We start from the raw sequence: 14,268 nt of genomic DNA, 5'->3' as shown, positions 1-14,268 counted from the left end.
TGAATATTTGATTGCAGTCAATGCATTCCTTTATCAGAGTACTGAAACCAAAGTAGGTTTTCCAGTAGCAGCAGATACCCTGACTGTAGCATTCAATTTCAGTTCTGTGCATTACCCTTGAAGGCTTGGCAATACGTTTTGCACACGGTATGTGAAGTGTAAAAAAAGCATTACCAGTTAAACACTGAAACATGAACATTTTTTACTTTGATCTACCCCTGAAAAGCACTGAAATTTCAGGTGCCAACTGAGAAACCAACAAAAATGTATTCAGGAGCTTCTAACTCTGTAGATGATGTAACAACCTGATCATACTTAAGTACAGATTAAACTTCAAAGTAATATATTAAATGATTGCTTTCCAAAACAGCTTTAGGGATGCAAAGCTGTTTTATCAAGGGATTTTCACATATATGTCCACCTATTGGCAAAATATAGCTCAGGAGTCAGAACTGGTCTACGGACTATCTCAACATCTAAGAGGAAAACAAACAAAAAATACATTATACATACAAAATAATAATAGAAATTGATGACTAAAAGCTGTAACTCCAGGAGGATTTCACCTAGATTTTCTTAAACAGTTTTTGATAATAAATAATGGATTAATGTCAGCTGTCTCTGTACAGCTAGTAAGTTTCTTTTCACTTGAACAGACCTGAACTCCACCATCTTGAACTTTAGTCTACGATAATACTCTTGGTTCTTTTCTGCAGCCTAAGCTCACAGCGTCGCCGCACCTCAACCAGTTCTCACCCAGCTTCATGTGCTGGTTTTAGTGACCCCCTAGCTCACAGATATTAAGAAAATATCGGGGGGTAGCAACACACTGCAGCCTAAGATGGTGGCGTTAGTTTATCAAACTGCAGGATGAGTCTCACAACATAGGAGTGCTATGATGACCATAGAAGTGCTGGTGCTAACGGTTCAGGTGTGACTGAACTTTCAAAATAAGAGCATGGGGGATTTCCCAATACCTTAGTGATCACATCGTTTTCAAAGACGGACAAAACAAATAAAATCAGCAAACAACTCATAGCCAGTAATTTTATATTAGCTAGACTAATTAACGCATCACACTTCAGGAGTCGTGAAGTGTGATGCGTTAATGTTAGGTTAGGTACACAAGTGAAAACAGTCTTACTCAAGAACACAGGTCACCACAGAAAATGATTTAATTCATTTGCATGAATATGACCATGTTTTGTGACCAATGTTTATTTTATTCTTTCACTGATGCAAACATCAGTGATTTTAAAAATTAAATGTGTAAAACTGAGAATTTAAGGTGACTGCACAGCAGGCTGAGACAGAAAAGTCAACATTTTCTAACCTTTGGTTTCTGAAACAGTCACGTAGGCTTATTTTAGAGTCATTTGTTGTGGCCACTGAAATTCATGGATTTCAACACATCTGAAAACTAAAATTGCACTGAAACTTCAGGAAGCATATAAATATGATTGCAATCTCAGGCTTTCACACAGCTTTATGCCTTTATGTCCCAGGGTGCTGCTCCCGGCTGGTTATACTATCTGCAATACATGTAAACAATAATACGAATTCTCAAGCTGATCAATAAAGCATGCAAGACGGTATTTCTGGGAGGTTAAGTACTGATTCAGAAAATATATAATTTTCACTCTGTGGCTGCCAAACAGACTAAAGGAATTCAAGTTAACTAGCCACTTGACCTTTGATTTCACAAACAGTCAAAATCTGCTGGAAGCAACTGATCGCTAATTCATCAAGAAGCTCTTACACACACAAATACAAACACACATGAGGACTGATTGCATATGACAACACAAACCCATACACATGAAAATATAAACATAGCCTGCAGTACATTAAATCACACACATCATCCCGTCCTCCTCCCGTGGCCAAGATGAAGTAGGTCTCCAGATAGGTTGCTTAGGTAATGGGACATACCACTCTCCCCTCTTTCAGCTTTCTCTTCTTTCTTTGCTAGTGTGAGCGCCAGCCAACATCTACAACCATGACTTCATGGACCGCCCTGCCACAGCTCCATGCCTCTGCTATAAACCTCTCATTTTCTGTTTCATGCAGGGAAACGCTGGGCGGTTAACTTATTCACAAGAATAAAATGTAGTCTGGCCATTAGTGATGTCCTGAGCTAGTCGACAGGATGGAGGTAGTTTTTCTGAATGGGACTGCCTACAGTTTTAGTGAAGGAAGCTTAGACCAATTAGAGCTGCTATTTTTTATCTTATGAATCAATTATTTGATTGACTGAAATATAATCAGCTTTCCATGGCCATTTGTTTTTCTTTTCTTTTTTTTAGCAAAATGTCAAATGTTTTCTACTTCTATTCTGTTTTTTCATCTTAATGTTGATAAAGTAAGATAAGCCATGGTCATACCTTATCCTCTGTTTTTTTATGGACCAAACAGTAGATCAGTTATTTAAGAAAAAATATAAAATTTCCAGCTTACTGACAAATGAAAATAATTATTAAATGTAGGCAAAACCTATTATCCGAAAGGCTATATTATGTCAACATCCTATAACTGAATTCAGCTTTGGGGCAAACAGTATGGGCAGTATTTTGTTCATGCTATGGACAAAGAGCTCACCAGTCTTAATGAACACATTTCCATAAACACTCCACTTCCCATTAGCAAGGCACATCAGGCCGTATACTGTCCAGTGGTATAAATTATGTGTCATATCGCAATATCTATGATATACCAACACCACACATGAGTGGTGAATGAGGCAATCTCAGGCATGCGGAGGCAGTTTAGTACTTAAAAACAGAGCTACTTCAACAGGCTCCATGAAAACACCTTGCAAAATATGGAAGACTACACTTGCCAATAAACGAGAAAATCACAAACTTGTTTCACTTGAGGCAAAAAAAAAGTACTGTCAAGCAAAACCAGCCAATGACAGTTATCCTTGGAGAAAATGCTAGTAGCTAGTGATGTGCTTCCCAGAAGTAAACAAGTGTGTCAAATAAGCATCACTCCACCTAACTCACTAGATAGACTACCACCATTGCACTATAATGCTGCTACTGATACCTTGTGTCAATAGAGTCACACTAACAGAATTAAGTAGTCTGTCATCAATGAGAGCAGCTTATTTGAAAAGAAGACTTTCAGTGGGTTTCAGTGATTTTCAGAAACCAAGCAAAAACAAGGAATAATAAACCATTAAAAAAATACATTTCAAATTTAGGCCACTAGGTTTTTTCAGTTCGATGATTTCTGATTTAAACTCCACTTTAATTTCTTTGAAGAAAAGTTCCAGCACGGCTCCCTGTGACTACTATGGAAAGCAATGCTTCTGATGCCCATATCATAAGTTAAAGTGTTTTTTTTATGTGTAATAGGGTTAAGGTAGCCTGATAACACAGTTATAGGTTGTAATTTAGGTTGTAACATGCCTCTCATCACACTAAGCCAAAATCACATACAAAAAGATAAACAATTGTTCATTAAATCTAGTATCCTTTATCATTGCTATATAAAAAACAAGCTGCTTTGGGGCAGTGTACTCTATGTCTTAATGTGATAAAGGCCACAATGTTCACTGATGTATTCACTCTGTTAAATTAACAATTTACCCAAGAAGACTTCCTTTATACTTCTTGGTAGACTTAGCTCAGAACAAAGCTGAAGCGCCATCCTTCTTAATAATTCTATGTGACAAAAAAGGACACACGAGTATGCTCCTCGTGATTAAAGCTGTAGAAACGAAGCACTTCACTTTCACGGGCACACCCAACATCTCCTGCATTATTTTAGTCGGGGGAAAAAAGAAAAACTTTGTTTTGACACAAATAAATTAATCATTACATTAATTACCAAGGCAATTATTTTTAGTAGAAAACCCCTTCGGGGAAAATTACTCCTTTTACACACACTCCATCTTCAACCTACTATAATACACCACTGCAGACAGCTGCACTATCTACTACATAAGCACTATCCACACACTAAGCTGTCTGTCTGTGGCTACACTCCAACTTTTCTTCCAAGTTGGTTAAACAGCACAGGTTGCCTGCCTCTCCAGGGTGTTTTAGAAAGGCAGGCTTGTGGGTGGCTGTAGTGCTTTCCATGCCCTTTAATAAAGAGACTGAGATATCATGCCCGCAGGGAATGTAAAATGCCACGGTAATACCACATTAGTGATTAATACAGTACATCCACTAAAACCTAATGTGACGCACTGGGCTTTCAAATGTTGAGAAATGAATGCAAAAGTGATAAAATGCTGTTAGTGAGATGGAGTGGCCAGAGGAGGAGGAGAAGGGGGAGGACAGATTAGAAAGCACATAATCCCCCAACACATTGGTGACTGACAGTAAGCTACTCCTGCTCTACTGGTGAAAGCGAGGCAAATCTAGCCATGCAATAATTAGCCTGTGAAGTGCTAAGGCCACAGGTTGCATGTAATGACTAACTGCTGTTGTTGTAAACAGCCAGCACCATTACATTGACAATGCTGCTCCAACAAGGTTCCGGTCAGAGGAATGGATGAGTAGCTAATTAGTATCTGTTTGATACAGACCTCTGGGTCTGGCTGCTATCAGGTTTCACATTAAGCCTGAGAGTGTGATAGGGTCATCCCAGGATAGTCCTACTACAGGGGTATTTATATATATTACTGAAGCACGCAGGGAATGCAGGAGAGGCCCAATGAGCTGATTCACTCTGGCAGACACTGATGTGTCTTGTCAGTGTGATCAATCAGCATTTAATCATGGCTGTAATCACACCCAGCAAAACAAACACAGGCACAGGGAAATTGATTAAACACATAACACATGATAGGCTTACACCTACACCAGCAAAATTTTAAGGATGGGCAATGGGGTACAATTTATGCCAGGAAAAGACTGAGTTGAAGTTATTAGGCCCACAGTTTCTTACAATTTTCACTGCATGATCAATTTGGTTAATAGAAGAGTCCCTAAATGATAGTCATGCTCATTAAATTAAAGACATTTGGCATCTGCTCCATTTCCCCGAAGGTTAAAGTTTCATTATAAAGTGTAGGTATGATATTAACAGGATTCTTCCAGAATGACAAGCCTTAGGGAGTGAGGGGGTGTCTATTAGGGTTAGGGTTACAATTGGAAAAGGTGGTCTTTGTTTCAGGCAAAGCAGGACAACCATTAAAATAGTGTTATTATACTTATTAATGCTAACCCAATATATAGTACTTGGCTCTGAGTAAAAATATTAGATGTCTAGAAATAAATTAACCACATTTCTAAAATACTTGACAGACAGGTATCGAATCATCACTGCAAAGCTAAGCCAAAAAATTATATTAAGTGCTATTTACAAGCTAGAGTCAGCAAGCACTTAAAGTCGTTACACTGCATAAAATAATGAAATTAAAAGCAGCACAAACAAAATCACATCTATTATCCATTTTCATTAATAAAAAGATCCCTCAGGCACAAACTACTTATGTCACCATTTCTAGACTATCTGAGACATTGATAGGTATTGACATACCTACATTGATGCGCTGCAATATTTTTCCCATACAGAACATCAATAACTTACTGTTAGTTTCCATTTTTTGAAAGGGTTATATAATCATATCTTTTTGGGACAATGCAAGTGATAGAAGTTGAAAAAAACAAAATTATTCCCTGTATTAGACAGGTAGGCTCTGAATTTCTTTTCCACACTCAGCACCACAACTTTCTCACAGATTCACAGTCACAACTTGATACTTAGGATGGAGAAGCACTACGACCACTCAGCATCCTTGCAGATGCTGCGTTGAAAGAATCAAGTGGGTGGGTGGGGGGGAGAAAAAAAGGCAGGCTTTTGTTTTGTTCACTGGCTGTTTGGAAGCGAGGATGCTGAATTTGGCTTGAAATGCGCCCTGTTTTTCTGCCATCCTTGAAAAACGAGCACACCAAAGTGCTTATTTAGAAAGAATCACATCAAGTAGGTTGCACAGGCACTCATGTATAAACAGAAATTAACAGGACGAGCAGTCTGCGCATTTTAAAAATGCTATAAAAAAAAAAAACCCAAAAACGAAGGCAACACATAATACATGCATATAAGTGGAAATGTGCACACTGTTGCTGTTTCCCTTTTGTGCAGCACTGTGTTCCAGTTCCATCAGTCACATCACACTGACTCTCGTGTCCCCACAATCCTCCCCACGGTCATTCATCACAGTGTCACTCAAGCGCTGACTCGGGTCCCTGGAGTGTCATGGTAATGCTGTCCCTCAGTGTGTGTATACTCATTCATGTATATGTATATTTTGGTGCGTTTGTGTATGAGTTTGTCTGGATCCATGTGTTTGAGTCCATTCATGCATGCGTTTTTCTATTTTGGGGGTCCTACTGTTTTTTCTTTTTTACTCAGAAGGCGCCGGAGATATGAAGGTGTGTCGCTGCAGTGACAGAGAAAAGGAGAGACAGTGCAAGTCGACAGAGAGCAGTGGGGAGAATTCAGGAGGAGCTCAGAAGCAGCAACAGGCAGAGGGCAAAGAGGATGACAGTGCCTTCTAGTAGCCGCTCTGTCAACACGATTATCTTTGAACCCGGCTTTAGGTCAAAGACGCGTCACACAATATGCAAGACGGTTACTAAAGGGAAGTTACACTGACTCACTGAGCTGCATGGAAAGGAACAAACACAGCCAAGCCAGCTCTGAATTAACTCCCTGAAGATTCAACACAATGAAATTATGAAAATCAAATGTTCTCCTGGCAGATATAAGCAGAGAATTGCTCACCAGCAGCTTTGCTGCAGCTTAGTGCAATATGGATCAGAGCTTCCAGGGAAGTATCCATATGAAGGTATGAACAGAAAATCACTACTCCCAAAGTGTGATCTACCATTGTTGTTTTTCCAATTAACGTCTGCATCGAGCATCTCTCAGAATAAAGCGCGATGATATCAATCCTAAAATAAGTGTCACAGAGCGAGGAGCTTTAACAGCTCGGATTACACACATCAGAGGTTCGATAATGCTGTTGATGTGTTCTGTGAGTCCACTTCACAAAATTAAGAGCTCTTCAAAGAAGACCAAATCCCAGTAGCAGCTTCAACAAGCTGTTGCATGCATTGTACACGCATCACTGATCAGGTTTGGGGCAGGCACAAAAAACAAAACATCTCATTAATACAGAGCTATATCAGCAGCATCTTTATATAGAAATTCAAGCTGTTGGGCAACTTCCTAAATGACCCCATGCATCATTACTGCTCTACGATGAAAAGATGGACCAGTAGATACAACTCAAAAAGATTCACAGAGTATACTCAAAGTAGTTTTGCATGCTTAAGCTTATTTACTTCATAGATTTGATTTTACACACACACACACACACACACACACACACACACACACACACACACACACACACACACACACACACACACACACACACACGGCAAAGCTTTCTTTAATCAGCACTGTGGATTTTTTCAAACCACTTAAAATACTTTCCATCTCTTTTATGCAAGATTATAATCTATTGGTGAATTTTTGAAGTTCATAACATCAAGTTGGCATCATTTTTAGTAATTTTCCAAATAGCAGTTCTATTTTAATACGGTTCACAGTCTTTACATTTAACCTGAAAGGTGAAAAAGTTCATGCTTTCTCTCAACACCAGTGTCTTTACTCAGCCAAACAGCCAACTTCCTCAATTAAAAGTAGTAGTTGAGGAGTAGTCCAACATGAGGCTACACTAAAGTTTGTGATACTATTAAAGTAGAAGCAGTACATCAGACCAATGTGTCCTTTGAAGAAAACTAGGCCATTAAAGAGATTGTTTCAATGACAGCACCAACAAATGTTTATGAAAACACAAATCTTGTAAATTTGAACATTAACAGCTGAATATTTTTATTCAATTTTATTTATTTAGCACTATCAGCTGCCTCAGGACTCTTTATATTGGAAGGTAGAGACCCTACAATATTAGAGAAGATACCCCAACAATCAGGCCCTGTAAGTAGTACCTGGCAACAGTGGAAAAAAATGCACCCTTGTTTAACAGGCAAAGAACCAGGCTAAGGGAGGGGAGAAAGAGAAAAGGAGAGCATAACTTGTGCATAGGAAATGAAAAAGAGGGGACTGGAGAAGAAATACTCAGTGCATCATGGGAATTCCCCCAGCAGCAGCACAACTACAAGATGGTTTCAAAGCGCCTGTTTGAGTGAATGAAGCCAATCAAGAGAATGTGATCAGTGACTGATATTATTAAGTTGATTTAAACCTGGATTCATGTTCAAAAATACAATCAAAATCCCATTAAACTTCCATTATTGTCATACTTACATTGCTGCAGTCACATAATAATGACGAGCAGATTGATGTTGAAAAATCTTTAGCTTACCAGGTAATGATAATGCAACACCATTAAAACTAATGCAGATTCTGTGTTCAGTATGATGAATTGTATAACTCAAGAGTCAGCCAACAGATAAGCAGCAGAATAAATAAAACATACAAATCTCCAATACTGCACAGGATGCATTTAAATTGGTCTGTAAAAATATTGCATATGCAAGACTTAGTTAAACCTTGAAATAACTCTGGGATACAACTCACTGTCTTGGGACAAGCAACAAAATCCATGATTTTCATAGCTATAAAGTCTTTAACAATTGTGTTGAAGAATTCTCAAAGAAGAAAGAGCCATTTATATCCTCTATGTCTACAGAAAGAAAAAAAACACTGCACTGTTCTCTTTAGTAACATTCACAGACTGCATCCACTGCACTGTTAACAGAATCAGTAATAGATCTAATTGCAAAATCCAAGTATGCAACAGATGGGCGTTGCGAATGCTGTCTTTATGTGTTAAAACCAAATTTACTGCACAACTTGCTCACTCTGACTGCCAAAAAGTAAAATATCACAAACACAGAGGCCAAAAAGCCAATTTCCTTTTTATTCGTGCAACCAGACATACACATTTCCCCAACACACCTCCACTTTGCTCTGATCAATGCCCTCAAGTTGTACAAGCACATTAGAAACACAGTACAGACAAAGGGGTCCTACACCTGAAAAGATTAAAATAACAGTATGTTTTAGCCGTGACTTTCCACTCTGAGATAAGCCAACAGAGTGATTTTAGTGGTGTGATTTATTTGGTACTTGGTGTTACTGGATTTCAGAGAACAAAAATACTTGAGTGCAGAAGTAAAGAAAGTGCCAATCGGATATGAGGGAATTTATTATTCGCTATGGCCCAAGACAAATCTGTTCCTCTGCTTCAGTGACTAAAATACTTTAGACTTGTCACTGAAGTATATTTTGTATTTTCCAGCGAGGTGATGCTATTGTGTGAAGGATGAGGACAACAATAAAGCAACAGAAAAGAATAGATTTTCAACAAAGCTTAAACTCCAACCTGTGCAGCCAAACATAGTAACTCAAAAAAGAAACAGCCAGCATGCTCTCAGTCTTGCACCATTGGAGAGAAAGCACAATCATCAGCCGCCAAGTTATTTTACGTTTTTTTCTTCACTGGAAACCTTCTACGCGTAACCTGAACACCACAGAAACAGAGCCACCTGATGGCTAAGAGACTGCAGAGAGGGTCCGATCCCAGCTCAGCCCAAAAGAGCTGACATTTAGAATACAACACATAGAGAGTATACTCACGGTTTTGAAGTCGTTGGGACTGCAGTCTTCACCTTGGTATCTGCAGTAGAGCATCATCTCTTCCAGGTCATGGCCAACCCTCTCAATGAACTCCTTCATGCTGAACGCTTTGGGCCTGTAGGCTGTGAAGTTTGCCTTTTCCTGTAGGAACGCAAGCACATCAGGCTCCGCCAGGTGTGGCTGGGGGATAGCCAGGTGCACATCGAGCAGGGCTAGCAGCTCTCCGGCGTGGTACAGGTCGTTGCGTGTGAGACGGCTGAAGCGATACACATTGAGGTTACAGATGGTCACAGCAGGGAAAACCAGGCTGCTTGACACCACAGCATCCACGCTGGTCACGTGAGGGTAGGAGAGGAAATAGGCCAAACGCTCTGTACTTTCCAGGGCTAACAATCCCAGGCAGGCCAGCAGAGCCACAGCCCAAAGCAAGCGGCGTGCACTGGGCTGACCATAAGGGAAAATAAAGCGAAGTCCATGCAGCGTGCTGGTGTGGACGAAGGCCTGCCAGGAGGTGGGATGTAGGCTGGAGCTTTCCTGGCTCCCCTGACTGCCACAGTTCTCCTTCAGATCCATCATCAGCTCTCCACTTCCTCAGCCAGGGAGCACCCGTAAACTCACACCTGCACAAACAGAGATGGAACTTCAGTGAAAGGCTTAGATTCATAGTCTAAAATCATATCGACTGCACTGATACGATGCAGGGAAATAGGCTAAAAGACAAAAATGGAAAAAAATTTTTAGAAAACTGGAACAGAGATCTGCAGCAAGTGCTGACAGCAAGCATGCAAATACGACAGATAAAAAAGATAAAACAACTGAAAAAGGAGAGGAAGTAGATACAGGAAGACAAAGATCTCCACAACCCACATAACTACTATGAAGAGTAAGAAGCAGAGGAGAAAGATGCTCCCTCAGGGCATCCCTCTCCTCTCCACCTCCATTCTCAATCACTCCCTTGAGCTCAGAGTTAGTGTGGCTGCCAGACTGCCTGTGGCTCCTACTATACTCAACACACACATACAAACATCCACTCAACACACACTCTAGACAAATCCCAAACTGCCCTGCTCTCTTTCTTCCTCAGCTGCCCTCTGTGACTGCTAGATTTCAGACAAAAAACACCAGAAGTAAGTCCTCTGTGACACCCGGAGCAAGAGGTGAAAGTCACTTAAGCCGAAAGCCAGAGAAAGCTGCCTCTGTGTATTTAATGTCCCGACTCATCTCCATTCAAAAGCACACACATACACACTCTCTCACTCACGCGGTAACTCTCTTATGCATGAGTGTGCATGCGAGCTGCCACACACATATAAGCGCACACGCACACAAGGCTTCTCATGGTTTCCGTGCCCTCAACTAATGACAAGCCTAAGCACCTCTCTCGTTCAGCCTAGCGAGAAGACATCCAGCCGGCGCGAGCGTGAGTCTGACAGCGCACGTGTGTGTTTGTGTGCGTGTGAAAGAGAGAGAGGGACACAGAGAAAAGCATAAGAGAGAGAGAGATGATCAGAGCCGCTGCTTAGTCTCGTATGCCGATCCAAACTCCTGCTTTCCTGTGGCCAGATACATCCGCTTTCCCTCCTCTTCCCAGCTCATCTGTGGTGGCGGCGAACAACAGCGGAGCCGGGAGAGACGGAAGGCGCACACACCAATACACGCTTGTACAGAGAGAGAGAGTGGAGAGAGAGCGTGAGGGAGGAGGAGGGAGAGAGGAGGGAAGACAACACTCTCCTCCCTTGCTCTCTCAAAAGCAAAGTCTCTTATTGAATAGCTTTCCTCCTCCTCCTACAAACACTGCCACCTTAGCTCGCATTTGTATCTGAGCCCTTCATATTTTCATATGGCACCAACCTCAAACTGAGTGATGGATGGATGCAAAACAGGAGGCTGTCAGGGAGGAAGATAGTAAACGGGAAAACAGTGGTGGCTGCTTGGCCAGGGATGGGGGGGGGGGGGGGGGGGTATGTCATGGGAAGTGAAGCAGAAGTAGAGACGGAGGAGTAAAGGCTGGGAGATGTAGGTTGAGGGGAGGGATAAGGACAAAAATAAAATTGGAAAACTAAAAAAAGAGCAAACGAGCAAGCGTGGTCACACAGGCTGCACAGCAATGGCACACAGAGGAAAGTAATTTAGACGTGCAACGTCACATGAGGAAGAGGGAGACACGGATGTAAAGGGAATAACAAGCACACAGAGTGTGTTTGCCGTGTGGAATGCAACATTTAAATCACGAGCTTGTAATTCATAAGGAGTCTGATCTTTCTCAGAATGAAGCGAGAGCGAGAAAACAGCGAGTTTTGTGAGGCAACATAAGGAGACAGGAGCAGCAAAGTGGTGAGGAGAGAATAACACGAGGGTGTGAGGGTGTTAAAGGTGGTAAAAGAGGAACGAGAACGCCTGTGTGTGTATTTGGACTGACTGGAAACAGGTTGTCAGAATGATCCCTAAAAATATATACGAATTTCACCTCCAACTGAATAAGAAATTGGACAGCTGGAGAGGAAAATATATCAGTTTGACACATTTTATTCAATTGGAACCGCTAATACATGAGCTAATATTTGTCTTTAACTTAAATCCACAATAAACTGATTACTCCTTAGGTTAGAAACTTAGACTTTAATAAATACAAAAGCAGTCTTTTGCACCAGGGAAGCTTTTACATCACTAAATCAAATTCAAATAAAAATATGTTAAAACTACAAGAAGAAAAAATTGGAAAATATTGTTACAATTTTACCTAACATGTTAATCAGAGGTTATCAGGATTCTGACAGGTTGGCAGGCTGAATTACACAGTAGGCCATCTTGCACAAACATGTTACATTTACCATGTTATTGAAAAGATTAGCTGGGACATCAACATAACACACAGAGCAACTGATACTGGATGCATTACACCTGCTGAATCTGACAGTACACTAATACTCTTGTTCTTTTAGTCCTTATTCTGGTCCTCGTGTCTGTATGCCAGCTCCCAAGCACTTCAAGTTTCTTAAAACATGCACACACAACAATAAAGAAAAATGTATACTAGACAACCTCCATCTCATCAAACTTAGACTCACTAATAAACACCAACAAGCAGACACAGCTGATACTTGATTTGACAATTCCAGAATAGTACAGAATGAGAACTAAGGAGTGATTTAGGTGAAGTCAGTGACAAACTTTAAAACTTTAGGATCCCTCTTGGTGAAATCCCAACATGCTGTCAGCTGAGAAGCTCATTTTCTAAAATTACCGGGCAATTACAGCATACCCCTAATCAAGTGATTAAAAAGTAATGAGCAGCCCAAATGAAACAGCCACTCATAAAACTATGTGTCGGTGCCTGGAGCACAAACCTCTTCACTATTTCTAAAGATACGGTTTGATATTTAATCAAAGGTACATCAAGTGCCAAACATTTTTAACCATGTGAAGTTACTAATGATAATTCATGCATTTTTAAACTCCTGCCATTATAATTAGCCTAACTTCCTACCTGTATGCTTGTTTTCTAAGGCACATCAACAGGTTGATATGCTGCTGCACATCCTGTTCAACCTATTTAACAAATGATTAATTTTTATTAAATGTATTACACTTTTATTTCAGTTGAACATTTCTCAAGACATTAATACCCTATTAAAAATTTGGTGCATTGGCTAGCCCGCGGCTAATCTCAGCTCATGCAACAGATGAGGTTTTAACTCCTCCCCCTTCGTACTCTTTTAAACAAGTTCATCATTTTAGCCAGGGCTCCTTCTGTTTGTTTATAGGATATAGAGAATGTTCTAATATTAAGATTATATTTATTTTTCTAACCACAATATTAAAGAATACAGACCAGCTCAGCAGCTTGTGTTGTCTTCTGGACCGACTGTACACTTTCACCTTTAAAACAAAGATGGCGACCGGAAATTAACTACTTCTGCCCGGATTTCACAACAAAATAAGTTGATGACCACTTAAAAAAAACCCATGTATAGATAACCTATTATACCAACAAAACCAACCTAGCTCCTGTAAGGACAATGTAATATCTTTTATTTCTTTGTTTAACCAAACCAGAGAGAAATTTTGGGGGAATGGTTGCTTGTTTAGCTTCTACTTCACAGGGATATAATAAGTCAGTAGCTTATTGTATAACCAAGGGAAAAAAAAACAGACTCCAGTACTATCTAATATAAAAATTTAAGTTGTGCCTAAGGCACAAAGTGGGTTTGTATCTCCAGCAGTTATTTGATCTACAAAGAAAGTCACAACACAATGTTGTTGTTTTTTTACTCTTTCTACTTTTTATTTGCCATTTAAGAAAACATGTTTGATATTGTCCTGTACCTATGCCATCACTTTGCCCTTTCACACTTATTTCAGCAATTAGCAACAACACACAAATCCTAATCCCACAGAAGTTGAAAGATTAGGTTATTTTAGTGTTATCTTTCTGACAAGCACACACTCCGAAGCGCACTCAAAGCCTACACCCACACACACTGTCAGTTGATCACAGTCTTTCTCCGAAATGTGGTCTCAGACAGCTGCAGGGTTTGCTGGTTTCTTAACAACTTAATTAAGCAAATCTCCCCTTTTTTCACTGAGGTAATGAGCATGGTTTTACAGGGATTAAACAGTCTCCAGGGTTGAAAA

At 40.2% G+C, this 14,268-nt stretch overlaps 1 protein-coding gene across 2 annotated transcripts in view; it reads right to left on the bottom strand.

Moving 5' to 3' along the window:
* asic2 (acid-sensing (proton-gated) ion channel 2) overlaps positions 1 to 13,555 on the bottom strand; it is a 400,192-nt gene extending 386,637 nt beyond the window's left edge. Inside the window, exons 1-2 of one of the 2 annotated variants that reach the window (XM_026164245.2) lie at positions 13,466 to 13,555; positions 9,634 to 10,253 (exon numbers count right to left, since the gene is read on the bottom strand). In XM_026164245.2, coding sequence (XP_026020030.1) covers positions 9,634 to 10,209 — 576 coding nt within the window. In that variant the 5' untranslated portion in view covers positions 10,210 to 10,253; positions 13,466 to 13,555. Of the gene's footprint in view, positions 1 to 9,633; positions 10,254 to 11,009; positions 11,259 to 13,465 lie in introns of those variants that run through there. The other variant, XM_026164246.2, reaches the window with a different exon arrangement.
* Positions 13,556 to 14,268: the final 713 nt, after the last annotated feature.

The sequence above is a fragment of the Astatotilapia calliptera genome, chromosome 4, assembly GCF_964374335.1.
Source record: "Astatotilapia calliptera chromosome 4, fAstCal68.1, whole genome shotgun sequence".
In the NCBI taxonomy this organism is placed as follows: Eukaryota; Metazoa; Chordata; class Actinopteri; order Cichliformes; family Cichlidae; genus Astatotilapia; species Astatotilapia calliptera.
The sequence above is the reverse complement of the archived record's forward strand: the minus strand, read 5'-3'. Positions and strand labels throughout refer to the sequence as shown.